The 14226-nt window shown below is 53.0% G+C and overlaps 1 protein-coding gene across 2 annotated transcripts in view; it reads left to right on the top strand.

Annotated features, from left to right (window-relative positions):
- MARK4 (microtubule affinity regulating kinase 4) overlaps window positions 1-13928 on the top strand; it is a 29225-nt gene extending 15297 nt beyond the window's left edge. The window contains exons 11-18 of one of the 2 annotated variants that reach the window (XM_045987633.1): window positions 1011-1120; window positions 1227-1386; window positions 5061-5278; window positions 7266-7369; window positions 9804-10082; window positions 10248-10327; window positions 11216-11260; window positions 12546-12752. In XM_045987633.1, coding sequence (XP_045843589.1) covers window positions 1011-1120; window positions 1227-1386; window positions 5061-5278; window positions 7266-7369; window positions 9804-10082; window positions 10248-10327; window positions 11216-11260; window positions 12546-12610 — 1061 coding nt within the window. In that variant the 3' untranslated portion in view covers window positions 12611-12752. Of the gene's footprint in view, window positions 1-1010; window positions 1121-1226; window positions 1387-5060; window positions 5279-7265; window positions 7370-9803; window positions 10083-10247; window positions 10328-11215; window positions 11261-12545 lie in introns of both variants that reach the window. The other variant, XM_045987632.1, reaches the window with a different exon arrangement.
- Window positions 13929-14226: the final 298 nt, after the last annotated feature.

A 14226-nucleotide genomic window follows, 5' to 3' on the forward strand; every position in this document is an offset into this window, starting at 1 on the left:
GAAATGAGTTAATCTATGTACAGTACTTAGTTTTGACTGTTAAGACATAAAAAGAAATTACAGATCACGTCTAGAAGTGTTTGGGCACAAGTCATCGGTAACCCACGTGTTTCCGGGGAGACCCCCCCATGTGGGCATGTGCCTCCCGGACCAACCCTTTGTTCCCAGACCCTCCAGCCTGGAGCCCTTGAACTCTTGATCCCTAAGAATTAGCCCGAAAGTGTCCCTTAGGAGTTATCCAGTAACCCTGAAGGCCACTATCAGAGTTGGCTGCATTAATCAGTACTTTTGTGGTTGTATGGAAGAGAAAACCAAGCCCTTCTAGCTTAAGCCAATAAGAATAATAATAGACTGAACCATTTGAAACTGCCATTTTTATAGGTCAAAAATTGTTAATGCCAGCAGTTTGATATGGTTATCACCTAATCGTTGTAACTAAAAAGGCTAGGGTGTGTCGGCCTTCAGGCACAGATGGATTCAGGTGCTGAGTTAGTCGTTGGGAACCTTAGCGGTGGCTTCTTTCCCAGGCAGCTCTGGCCATGGGAGCAAGCTGGCAACAGTATATACTAGCGTCCTAGACACCCCATCGAGAAGAGGAGCCACTTTCCTAAATGTTCCAATAGAAGCTCTAGGCTGGTGCCCATTGGCTACCCCTGAGCCAATTGGTTTGGCCTTGGGGATAGAATGCTCTGATTGGCCAGAGCCAGGTCGTATGCCCACCAATCGACGTGATTTTGGGTCTGGAGCGTTCTGAATGGCCAGACCTGGGTCATCTGCCTATCCTGAGCCAATCAATGTGGCCTTGGGAATGGAAGACTCTAGTCAGGCCTGGGTTGTGCCATGTGATCTGAGCAGGAAAGAAGTGTTCTTCCAAGGAAATGTTCTGCTGCTGGCAGAAAGGGGAACGGATACTGAACAGGCCAAAGAGCCGGTGTTGCTGTGTGATGCAGAAACGAGTGGAAGGGAAGGGTCTGGGGAGATTGAACCTCCTCTCCATCCCCCTCTCCCAGAGGTGATGGTGGGTATGGGATACACGCGGGAAGAAATCAAAGAGGCCTTGACCAGCCAGAAGTACAACGAAGTGACCGCCACCTACCTCCTGCTGGGCAGGAAGACTGAGGTCAGAAGGCGCCAGGGGCATTTGGGATGCGCGATGCCCGGGGTGGAGGGACTCCTGGGGCAGAGGGAACAGAGGCTGAGGCTCCTCGTCTGTCATCCTCCTGCAGGAGGGTGGGGACCGGGGCACCCCGGGGCTGGCCCTGGCACGGGTGCGGGCGCCCAGCGACACCACCAATGGAACGAGCTCCAGCAAAGGCACCAGCCACAGCAAAGGACAGCGGAGTGCCTCCTCTACCTACCACCGCCAGCGCAGGCATAGCGACTTCTGTGAGTGTGGTCCTGCACCCTTATGTGCCATCCCGGGCCCCAAGGCCTCCAAACTTCACATCAGGGTTGTCTGGCCGACAGACAACAAAAACCCTTGCTCAAACCAGCTGCAGAGAAGGGAGGACTTTTGTATAAAGATGCAGGGACATTATAGGGAACTTGGAGGTGGGAACGCGTAGCCAGGTTCAGGAAGGAATTAGAAACTGAAAAGGCATCCAGAGTAGATACTCTTCTGTTTCTTGCTTCCTCTCTGTTCCTCTGGCTTTTCCTTTCTCTCTTACGTATCTCACCTTACCTTTTTCCCAAGCTTTCCCCTTCTGTCTCTATTTTAGAGAGCAGCCCAAGTGATAGCTGGAATCCCTTTGGACCACCTGTCAGGGATAGAGCTCTCACGTCAGGGTTCACGTGGGATTAAGCCATTGTTATCAGGACACAGGAGGACACATTGCACAAAGTGGCTGCTGAGAGCCTGCCCTCTGGCTCTCCTCCATACTGAAAATTTGAAAGACCCTTCCTAGTGGAAAGGGGCTGGGCAGACACCTTCCTGTACCCCACATTCTGTAACTGAAAGATACCACCCACAAAAGATAGAGCTGACCACCACCACCACAGATTAGGTGTGGAAACTTCCAAGAGGTCTCTTACCACATGTTCCTCAAATATGAATCCTCCCAACTATTCCTTTTTTTTTTTTTTAAGATTTTACTGATTTTTGTGAGAGAGAGTACGTGCACGCACTAGCAGGGGAGAAGCATGAGGCAGAGGGAGAAGCAGGCTTCCCGCTGAGCAGGGAGCCTAATGCAGGACTTGATCCCAGAACCCTGGGATCATGACCTGAACTGAAGGCAGACGCTTAACAACTGAGCCACCCAGGCGCCCCCTCCCAACTGTTCTGTAAACAGCTTCATGGAGATATAATTCACATAGCATACAATTCACCTGTTCAAAGTGGATGATTCAGTGGTGTTGGTCTGGTCACAAGTGTAGCCATCACCACAGTCCACTCTAGCACATTCTCATCACCCCGGGAAGAAGCTCCGTAAGTCCCAACTCGCCGTTGACCTCCGGACCCCCTTCCACCACCCCCCAGCCCCTGGGCAACCACCAGTCTGTTCTCTGTCTCTACAGATGCCCCTATCCTGGACATTTCATGCAAGAGGAGTTAGGCAATATGTGGCCTTTTGTGTCCGGATTCTTTCACTTGGGATAACGTTTTCATCCACATTTTAGCGCAGACGAGCACCTCCTCCCTTTCAATGGCCCAGTCATATTCCACATTGTGGCTCTACCACATTTCATTTTTCCATTCATCAGCTGATGGCCATTGCACTGTTTTAGCCGTTTGGCGCTTGTGAATAACGCTGCCGTGAGCGTTCGTGTACCGAGCTCCATGTGGATGTGTGTATCCGTTTGTCTTGGGCACGTAGCTAGACGTGGACTTGCTGAGTCACGTGGGAACGCCGTGTTTAGCCACGTGAGGAGAGGCCAGCGAGGTGTCCATCTCCCCCCTTTTCTGTAGCCCTGCTTCGCAGTGCTTTAGTCTGGGTCACGCACTAGCATGGGGAGGGGGGTATCAGGGAAACTCAAGCCTCGGTCCTAAGCAGGAAGTGTGGGATTCTGGATGCTCAAGCCATTTCCCCTTTCTGGGATTTCCTTGTTTCCATGCATAAAATAGCCAGATTGGTGCAGAAAGTTGCTAAGAAGCTTGCGACTTGAACATCCCTCTGGTTACAACATATGACCTTAGAGAACACCCACATGGAAACCTTCTGGGCTTCCAGGGTTCTTGGAGGATTGTTGGTGGGTGCCCTGTGCTCGTCATGACAGAGTTTGTGACGGGTTCTGGGACTTGGGAGCATGAAGGTTCCTGAGGACATAATACATAGAGGTTTCGACTGCCCCAAGTTCATGGACACGCTTAACCCCGCTGGTTCTAAGACCATAATTTCCTGACATGTTCCAGAGGACCAGATTTATTTGTTTTGTTCTTGAGATGAATACAGTCACATCCGTCAAAATTCGGCAGTGCAAAGAGGGTAAACAGTAAAAAATTTTTCGTTGAACACCCATCTCCAGTCCCCAGCTGTCCTCGGAGGGGGCCACTGAGACCAGTTTGGGAGAAATTTTGTTCATATATAGAGTTAATCCCTGAGCAAAGCAGGGGTTAGGGCACCAACCCACTGTGCAGTCAAAAATGCATGTGAAACTTCTGACTCCCCCCAGATGTAAATGCTAATAGCTTGCTGCTGACCAAGAGCCTCACTGATAACGTAGTCCATCAACACGCACTGTGTCGATGTATTATGTGCCATATTCTTACCATAAAGCAAGCCACAGAACAGAAAATGTCCTTCAGAATCAGAGGGAAGTGACCTCTGCAGTCCTGTCCAGTATTTATTGAAAAACATCCACGTAAAAGTGGCCCCATGGAGTTCAAAGCCATGTTTTCAAGGGTGGCGTGTATATAACGATAGATACAAAAAAGAGATAAGAAGAAAAGAAACAGGGGTGCCTGGGTGGCTCAGTTGCTTGAACGTCAGATTCTTGATTTCTGTTCCAGTCAGCTCAGATCATCGGTTTGAGCCCTCCGTCAGGCTCCACGCCCAGCGTTGGGCTCCACGCCCAGCGGGGAGTCTGCTTGAAGAGTCTCTCTCCCTCTGCCCCTTACCTCCCTAAAAAGAGTTAAAAAAAAAAAAAAGAGAGAGAGATAAAGATATATAAATGCAATACTAACATAATCACGTATCATAAAGGTAACATTCTCTTTTAAGAAATTTAAGAAAGAAAAAAAAAGAAATTTAAGAAAGAAAATGATAGCCTTTTAAGTTGTTCACAGATTAGCAAGTAATTAGAGATAAATAAAATCTGTACATTCCCCCTTATACAAAAGACAGTTCACCTTAGACCTCCGGGCCTGCCTTTTCTGCTCTGGAGTCCATCTTGAAGATCCCTGTGTCTTGGTACATAAGCAGCTTCCTCCTCGTAGCTACAGACGATTCCATCATACAGAAATAGCTTGACTTCATCTGGCCATGCCCCGTTTAAGGGGCACTTAGGCTGCTTCCAGTCTTTTGTACTTAAAAAAAACAAAAATTTTGATGTGGGGCACCCGCCTGGCTTAGTCAGTTTAAGTGTCTGACTTTGGCTCAGGTTACGATCCTGGGATCGAGCCCCGTGGGCTCTATGCTCAGTGCGAAGTCTCTTTGTCCCTCTCGCTCTGTCCCTCCCCCTGCTCGTCCTCTCTCTCAAATAAATAAAATCTTTTTAGATAATAGTGATGCAGGGTGCCTGGATGGCTCAGTCAATTAAGTGTCTGCCTTTGGCTCAGGTCATGGTCTCAGGGTCCTGGGATCAAGCCCCAGGTTGGGCTCCCTGCTCAGCGGGCAGTCTGCTTCTCCCTCTCTCTGGCCCTCCTCCCTCCCAACACATGCTTTCTCTCTCTCTCATAAATCAAATCTTAGGGAAAAAATAGTGCTGCCGTGAATAACCTGCAGGGGCATCAGGTCATTCCCATGGGGCTGGGGGTCAGATGTGCGTCTGTCATTGACAGATGGTGTCAGCATGGCCCACGCAGAGCTTGTAGCCTGTGTGAGGAATTCTGAGGTTCTAGGGATCACCCAAAGTGGGTTCTGGCCTTTCCAGGTGAAGAAAGCCCTGTCTCCTCCCTCCACCAGGTGGCCCATCCCCCGCACCCCTGCACCCCAAGCGCAGCCCAACCAGCACCGGGGAGGCGGAGCTGAAGGAGGAGCGCCTGCCAGGCCGGAAGGCGAGCTGCAGTGCTGCCGGCAGCGGGAGCCGGGGGCTGCCCCCCTCCAGCCCTATGGTCAGCAGCGCCCACAACCCCAACAAGGCAGAGATCCCAGAGCGACGGAAGGACAGCACAAGCACCCCTGTGAGTGGCCAGGGCTCAGGGTGTGACCGCCGGGTTCGCACTTTTCATACCCTGCTGTTCCCCAGACCACCACACAGGACTCCTTGTTCTGTCTGTTGGTTCCTTCATCCCATAAACCTTTGAGCGCTCTCTCTCTCTGCTCGAGTTTATGCTGGATGCTAGCATATAAATTAGCATTCAGCGTCAGAAAGAAGCACTGTCCTCGCTTTAGATAGGAAGGATTCTGTATAGGGAAGGAGGGTCTTACAAAGTTGTAGGAAGGGCTGGAGGGGAAGGCAGGGGATTAGACCCACAGGAGGGACACATCACACTGCAGAACTGGCCCACTGAGGAGGCTGCCACCGCTGGGGCACAGCTAAATTCCAGAACACATGGTCATGACCTTAATTCAACACTCAGAAACTGTTCTCTGCCAGAAGGGCCCCTCAATGCCAGGAACTCTTAAAACAGGCACTGGGTCTCTGCTGAGGCAAAGACCCTCATCTCATGACCTTGCCCTTGTAAGCAGAAGTTATAGGGGACAGGAAGGCCACTGCTGCCCCATTGCCACCTTCCAGATCTTTCCAAGTGCAAAGATTGGCAGAACCCATTTGTCTGTAGATCCTGAGCTGCAGAGGGTTCTGGGGAATGTCGTACTTGGCTCTCCTCCTGCAGCTTCTTAAGAGAGGAGGTTTTAAGACCAGAGCTTTCAATTGCATTGGTGAGCTCTGTGGCCTTGAGCAAGCAACTTCCTCTCTGAGCCTCAGTATTCCATCCTGTGAAATGGGCTCATCGGATTTCTTGGATTGTTGTGAGGCTCTTGTAATATCCTGGATGTAAACTAACTTCCCACAGTGTCCAGCTCAGTAAACAGTCAATATATAAAGGCTGTGGTGGTTGTTAGGCAAAAACACACCTGAAAAGATAGAAAAAGAACAGCAAATTAGCCCCCCCAACAAAGTAGAAGGAAGGAAATAATAGAAGTCAAGAAAGGAAGAAGCAGAGGTACACTAGAGAAAACCAACAAAGCTACAGTCCGGTTCTTGAAAAGATTAATACAGTCATTGAACCCCACGAATTACTACTAATCAGAGATGAAAAGGAAAACTCTGTCCCAACATAAAAAGACAGTAAGAAGGCATTAGGAGCCACCTTACGCTGATAAAGGTGACATCTTAGATGACATGGACAGATGTCTTTCAAAACACAAGTAACTAACCTTGCTGGAGAAGAAACAGAAAATCTGAACAGTCTTATGTTCTTGTCCAAGACCTGGAATCCATAACTTAAAACTTGCGCAGAAAGGAAATTCCAGGCTCTAAGTGGTGAAATTCTGCCAGACACTGAAACGAGAAATAACACCAACCTGACAGAAACTTCCAGAGGAGAGAAAACGAGAGTTCACTTCCCAGCACATTTGGAGAGGCGGCACAGTCCCGACGGGCACTCCCTGACCCCAGCGGGGTCGCGGTCCAGGGCAGAGTGGGGATGGGTTAAGGGGACAGATATTGATGATACAAAGCAATGAGGCAGCAGTGGGGGCCCCAAGGAGGCACCTGACTGAGCCGGCTGTATTAGGAGCCAACCGACAGCTAAAAGATACGTAGGTGTGAGTCGAGGGGAAAGGTGGGAGGACTATCCAAGCAGGTGGGGCAGCCGTGCAAAGGCCGGGAGGAGACACCAAGTGTGCCATGAATACATATGCTGTGGAAAGCCTCACACAGCTGACCTGTACCCAGAAAGGGCAGAGCTAGGAGAGGAGTGGGCAAGGCTGCCCCCTGGGCTCCACCGCGACCCTCTCGCCCTCAGCGCCCCTGTCTCAGCTCCGTGACCCCTAGCCTAAGTTGCCAGGATGGCTCGGTAACCTTTCCTTTCTCCCGGAGTAAACCATCGCTTGCTCAGTCTTGGCCTCTCCCTCGATTGTAATGAGGGAGGCCAGAGAGGATAAGTGGTGGGTTAAGGGGTGTCTCTTCACCCCCTCACTCCCTTCTGGCCATGTCTCCCACAGAACAACCTCCCTCCCAGCATGATGACCCGCAGAAACACCTACGTTTGCACAGAACGCCCTGGGGCTGAGCGCCCGTCCCTGTTGCCAAATGGCAAAGAGAACAGGTATGGTGAGGGGCCAGCACTGGGGGCTAACCGTTGTGGGGAAAGGGTGCCGTGGGGACTGGGGAGTGTGTCTGCCCTTCTCTTGGCAAAATCTACCCATGTCCTCTCCCCTACCCCGCCCGACCCCCCTGAAAATCTTCCCCTCTTAATTAATTAGTCATCGGCCCCAGGAAAGCAGTCTGCCCTGTTCTCCGCCTACGAGCCTTGGGAAACTGAGTTTTTTTTTTTTTTTTTTTGAATGATCAATTTTTAGAACTTGAGAGAAGCCCCAGAATGTCACAGCTTCAACATCCTCTTGTTGGCTGGTTTTCAAACTAGTTTTCCTGAGTCTGCTCGGTCTCTTTCAGCTGGCATGTGAGGGGAACCAGTGCAGACTGGCTGGAGCATAAAAAGGGAATGAATTAGGGGTGCCTGGTTGGCTCAGGGCATAGAGCATGCGGCTCTTGATCTCAGGATCGTGAGTTCAAGCCCCACGTTGGGTGTGGAGCCTACTTAAAAAAATGGGGTGGGGGGGTTAGTTCACATCACCGTTCAAGTCCAGGAGTGAGGAGTGGGGCCGGCTTCAGAATAATGGCATTCCCTCCCACCAGGACTCCAGAGCCCGGCACCAAGGTGCCCTCTGGGGAACACCTAACAAACGCGTGTTCCTGTTTGGTGGGGATAGGATATGAGTGGTTGAGAGCAGTGATTCTGTGGCTCCTGAGTTCTAAGTGCAAACCTTGCCGTCATACTCTGCTAGCAGGGTGACCTTGAGTGCGTCTCTGAGCCTCTGTTTCCTCCTCTGTAAGATGCGGCTGATGTTCTCTGCCTCTAGGACCCATTAGAGGGATCCGGTGGAGATCAAGTGCGTCCTGTGCCTGGCACAGGGTCTGTGACATCGAAGTCATTTGATAAGTGAGCCCTTAGCTTGTGGTCATTAAATAAAAAGAATAGTGAATATTCATCAAGCAGGAACTGTATGCCAGGCCTCGGTGTGTATCCGCTGGTTGAATGCCCCTAACGACTCTCTGAGGTAGAGCCCAGTATCTCCATTTTACAGCTGAGGAAAGGAGGTTCAGAGAGGTTAAGTAACTCTCCCAAGGCCACACAGCTGGTAAGTCAAAGACCAAAGATTCCTTACTGACTCCAGTGTGTGTATTGTAAACACTATACCGCATAGCCTTCCAGCTTTGGTCGAGAGACGGGGCAGCAGTTAGACTGTAGACTCAGCTGGTGTAACGAGACCTCAAGGGACGGTGGCTTAAGCCATCCAGTGGTAGGCAGGCAGGGTCCTCCAAGAACCCAGATTGTTCCTGCCAAACTCAACCCGAGGCTCCAGCTCTGGGACTGAGGCCACTGCACCAGCTGCTACCGTTTCTAACCAGCAAGAAGGATGGAAAGAGTGGAGCGCAAGCTGCATGCTTTTTAGAGCCCTGACCCAGAAATGGGACAGAGTACTTCTGTTTGTATCCCATTGGCTGGAGAGTAGTCACATGACCATCCCTAACTGCAAGGGAACTGGGAAATGTAGTCTCTGGCTGGGTGGCCATATGCAAGGCTCATACTCTTAGGAAGTTTGGTTACTGAAAGTAAAACAAGGAGGACAGATTCCAAGGGAGAAGTAGTGGCATCTGCTACAGTCAGGGTTCCCTCTTTGAGATCCAGGCTGGTCCTGGGGTCCTTGGAAGGATAGAAATTGTAGGTCTGGCCCTCCTGTCAGGACTGGGAGGGTCTGGAGGAGGGTCCTGGGATGCTGAAACCACCACTGTCCACACAACATCTTGAGACAATTAGGAAGAGAATCCTTTCTCACCTGTCAAAAAATTATCATAATGAGTTTAAGTACCTTTGATGTTCACATGTATTCCTATCCCGAGTTTGAGTAATGAAAATTCAGATAGAGCATTTGCAAAGTTGATTGGGTTCATGAGGTTTGGATGCCAAATGGAAGGGGATTCATCAAAAAATGTATCTGGACCTATTCAACTGCTGAGTTTGGAGAGGAGAGGATACATTTGGAGTGGGTAGGGTTTAAAGAAAGGACAATTTGGGGCACCTGGGTGGCTCAGTGGATTAAGCCACTGCCTTCGGCTCAGGTCATGATCTCAGGGTCCTGGGATCGAGCCCCGCGTCGGGCTCTCTGCTCCTCGGGGTGCCTGCTTCCTCCTCTCTCTCTGCCTGCCCCTCTGCCTACTTGTGATGTCTCTCTGTCAAATAAATAAAATAAAATCTTAAAAAAAAAAAAAGGACAATTTGAAGGAGGGATGACTTAGGAAGAAAGAAGAGTCAGTAAAATAGCTAGGGTTGTATAGTACACAGCCTGCCCAACTGTGCATGGCAGCCCTGTCTCTGAGCTAAGTTTTTTAATCTCAGGACAGGTTAGTGAAGAATCAGAAAGACTGGGGCCTTGACCTGCCTTGAGGCCCCGTTCTGACTTGTCCCTTTCTGCCCACAGCTCGGGTACCCCACGGGTGCCCCCCGCCTCTCCCTCTAGTCACAGCCTGGCTCCCCCATCAGGGGAGCGGAGCCGCCTGGCACGCGGTTCCACCATCCGCAGCACCTTCCACGGTGGCCAGGTCCGGGACCGGAGGGCAGGGGGCGGGGGAGGCGGGGGTGTGCAGAATGGACCCCCTGCCTCTCCTACCCTGGCCCATGAGGCCACACCCCTGCCTACTGGGCGGCCCCGCCCTACCACCAACCTCTTCACCAAGCTGACCTCCAAACTGACCCGAAGGTGAGCCCCATGGGACGTGGGGGTGGGGGTGTGGGGGGGGGACAATGTGGCCTAACCTGTCTTCTACTCTGCTCTGCCTCCTGTACGCCTACATTACTTCCTCCTCCTCTTCTTTCTCCTCCTCCTCCTCCTTCGTCACCCTTCACCTCCCTCCTCACACTACAGGGTTACCCTCGATCCCTCTAAACGGCAGAACTCTAACCGCTGCGTTTCGGGCGCCTCTCTGCCCCAGGGATCCAAAATCAGTAAGTCCCGCCCACCCTCCGCTGTCCCTGGCTCTGCCTCCCTGTCTGCATGTCTGACCTGTGCGTACAGGGGTGGGGGAGGTGGACTGTGTGTGTGTGGGAGGAGGACTGGTTGTGGGGTCTGGCTGTTCATTTTACTCATTTAATGAACATGGCATCTGGAGCCAGACTCTTAAGGTTCAGACCCCAGCTCTGCTGAGTGACCTTGAGCAAGTCACTCAACCTTGCTTTCCTCTCCTGTAAGGTGGGGATAGACATAACAGTGCCTTCCTCCTAGGGTTGTCGTGTGGACTGAACAAGGTGATATATGGACTGAGCATAGAATGCCTGGAAATCCTTGGAAAATGATTTATGTTTATTCACTGAGCGCCTGTTGTGTGCCTGGCCCTATCTTAGACCCTGGAGTAGAGTGAACAGAATGTATAAAATCCCAGCCCAGGCAGAGCCGACATTCTCCTCGGAGATCCAGACAGTAAATGAGTACTGAGAAGAAAACTAGAGCAGGGAAGAAAAGTGCAGTTTTAAATGGAGCAGGCCTCACTAAGGAGGTGCCGTTTGAGCAAAGGCTGAAGGAGGGGTGCGTGTGTGTGTCCATGTCCTTCTCTATGTAGGTGTGTGTCTCTGCCCAACCCCTTTCTCTTTTGATTTCCAAATTCTTCAGTATCTTTTCTCCGACCTGCACTAACCATTTCGAAAGGGACGCCCCTTCCGGGCATGGAGAGGGAGTTCAGATCCTGACTCCCAGCCCTCCCCAGCCCAGCTCCAGCCAGAGGGAGGGACCGGGACCTGGGCTGAGGCAGGGGCTGCCCAGAGTCCTGGAAGTGGTGGGTTGGGGGAGGGGGCACCGTATGTGCAGATTAGACACTCTGCCCCCCTCTCCCCTTGTAGGGTCACAGACGAACCTGAGAGAATCGGGGGACCTGAGGTCACAAGGTGAGTTGCCTGTGCCTATGTCCTGGGCCGCCACACTGGCCCCCTCCCCACTTCCGAGCCTCAGATCCTACTTGTGTCCACACCTCCCCTATCCACCACTCCTATACCTTTAGATGGGACCTGAGCCTTGTCCTCCAAGCCAGCTTCCTGAACTCTCCCTCAGACCCTCCTTCCCCTGCCCGTGCCTTTTATACCCCGACTCCCCATGGCTTCCTCTCGTTTCCACCCCCATCCATGCACACTGTCCCTTGACCATCCTTACGTCCAGCCTCTTCCATGTATGATCAGCTCCTGCTGTCACACCTCCTTCCCCCCTCATCCAGTGAGGCATAACGGCTGCAGCAGCTTGGGCATTACCTGTACAGACCCACATGGTAAATAGTTTAGGCTTTGAGGGCCAGGTAATCTCCCTCATGCCTGTTCAGCTCTGGCCTTGTTGCACAAAAGCAGCCATAGGCAGTACAAAAACTAATGGGCGTGGCGGGGTTCCAGTAACACTTACTGACAAAAGCAGGCAGCCCTGTACCCTGCCTGCCCTGCTTCAGTTTGATACAATCCATGTGTAAATACCCCCATGCAAATAAAGGACCTCCCCACCAGTCCCAAAGGTCCCAGGACTGACTCTTATTGGCTGGAACTGAATCACATGGCTATCCCTGAACCAATGCCTGTGGCCAGATGGGTGGAGTACTCTGATTGGTGGGACCTGGTCATATGCTCCTCTCTGAACCAATCACAGGAGGCAGGGGGTGGAATGCTCTCATTGGCCAGAACCGAGCCACGAGCTCAGCTTGGTGGTGAGAAGCGCAGGCGGCCGCGGGTAAACCAGGAAGCCTAAGTGTGCGTGGTTCTCACGAGACGGCCTTTGGTGCTTTAAGCAGGACGTTTCTTTGTTGTTCGGGGCCCTTTTACACGAGGCAGAGCATGTATCCTCCCTGAACCTAATAAATGTCAGCGGCGCCCCCATCCCAAGACACTACGATACTCAAAAAGCCCCCAGCAATGTCCAGATAGCCTTTGGGAGGAGGAGATGCAAGGAGGTTGCCCGCATCGCTTCCACTCGCATCCCGGAATTTAGAGACAAGGCGGCGCCTGGCTGCCGCGGAGGCTGGGCAGTGTAGTCTCCAGCTGGCCAGCGATCCGCACAGCTGAACCTCTGTCACCGTCCCTGGGGTAAGAGAGGGCGGCGGGCTGTGAGGGACGGCCAGGAGTCTGTCCCCCGTGGGAACACTGGGTGCCTCCCCCTCCTCTGCCGTCTTTGACCGCTGATGTCTTCCCGCCCCAGTTGCCATCTACCTTGGGATCAAACGGAAACCGCCCCCCGGCTACTCCGATTCCCCTGGAGTGTGAAGCTGACCAGCTCACGCCCGCCTGAGGCCCTGATGGCAGCTCTGCGCCAGGCCACCGCGGCCGCCCGCTGCCGCTGCCGCCAGCCACAGCCGTTCCTGCTGGCCTGCCTGCACGGGGGTGCGGGCGGGCCCGAGCCCCTGTCCCACTTCGAAGTGGAGGTCTGCCAGCTGCCCCGGCCAGGCCTGCGGGGAGTTCTCTTCCGCCGTGTGGCGGGCACCGCCCTGGCCTTCCGCACCCTCGTCACCCGCATCTCCAACGACCTCGAGCTCTGAGCCGCCACGGCCCGGCTCCCCTCCTCATCTTCTCCCTCGTCCCCTTCACCTCCACAGCACGGAGAGGGGTCAGGGAGGGGCGTCTCCCTCTGTCATCACCTCGGTTCCCGCGAATTCGACGTGGGGACAGAGACTGTCCCTCATGCTGTTCTCCGGGGCCACTGGGCATAAGAGAAGAGTGAGGGGGCTCAGCGGGGTTAGCTGGCCTTCCTGGAGCCTCCAGCCGGCCCTGTTCCCCCTCACTGTGCCAGGGGGGCACCCCAGGAGACTTTGGGAGCAGGGCAAGGGAAGAAAGGGAAACTATTCCATCCCTGCCCCACCCCCACCCCGGAGAGCTCAAGAATTAGGCCTTGGGCGGGGGCAGAAAGAGTTGCTGAGCCTAAAGACTGGAGAATGGGGGGGGGGGGGGGTCTGGGAGTGGGAGTCAGAGAGGCAGATCCCTTCCCCTCCCCTCCCCTCATGCTCGGACCCCACCCTCTCCTTCCCGCCCCAGGCTGGCGCGGGGCACTTTGTACAAATCCTTGTAAATACCCCCACACCCTCCCCTCTGCAGAGATCTCTCGAGGAGCGGCTGCTGTCACCTCCGGTTTTTAAGTTATTACACCCCCCCTCCTCTTGTCAGCCCCCTCACCTGCAGCCTGTCGCCCAATAAATTTAGGAGAGTCCCCCTCCCCCACGCTGACCCCGGGCCTTTCCTTCCCTGCCCTCACCTGCGAGTGAGAGGAGGAGGAGATGGTGTGTGACTTTGGGCCAGTGGTTCCTCCTTTCTGAGCCTCGGTTTTCTCAGCTGCAGAATGGGTGTAGTGGGGGTGTGAGGGTCAAGGATGACGGTGGAGGAGGGCAGGACAGAACTCGGCCTCATCCACGAGGCCCCCAGTTCCTATATCGGTCCCCCATTCATCCACTCACGTGCCCACCCACATGTTATACAAGACTCTAAGCCACTTCTTACTCCAGTAGTACATTTATTCAATAAACAGTCATTGACCTGTGCCTACTCCGTGCCAGGCCCGGTGCTGGACACGGAGACACATGGAGCCCCTGTCTGTGGCGGGTATGGGTTCGGACACAAAACACGAGAGAAACCGTTGCTTTGCGGAGCTGAGAAGATAGTGGGAGGGGAGCCGGGGAAATGATGCTGGAGTTGGGCTTTGAAAGATGAGTAGGAGTTGAGCGGGTTTGGGGTATGTCTGGGCAAAAGTCTGGGGATAGGAGTGCATGACAGACCTTCAGAGAACTGTGGGTAATTTCCATGTGGCTGCTATCTTGGGGGTGGTGGAGAATTAGCAAGAGAAATGCTGTATTAGGACTCATAATCCATCGACACTTAAGCGAAAACGTTAT

Source organism: Meles meles, chromosome 19 (assembly GCF_922984935.1).
Source record: "Meles meles chromosome 19, mMelMel3.1 paternal haplotype, whole genome shotgun sequence".
NCBI lineage: Eukaryota > Metazoa > Chordata > Mammalia > Carnivora > Mustelidae > Meles > Meles meles.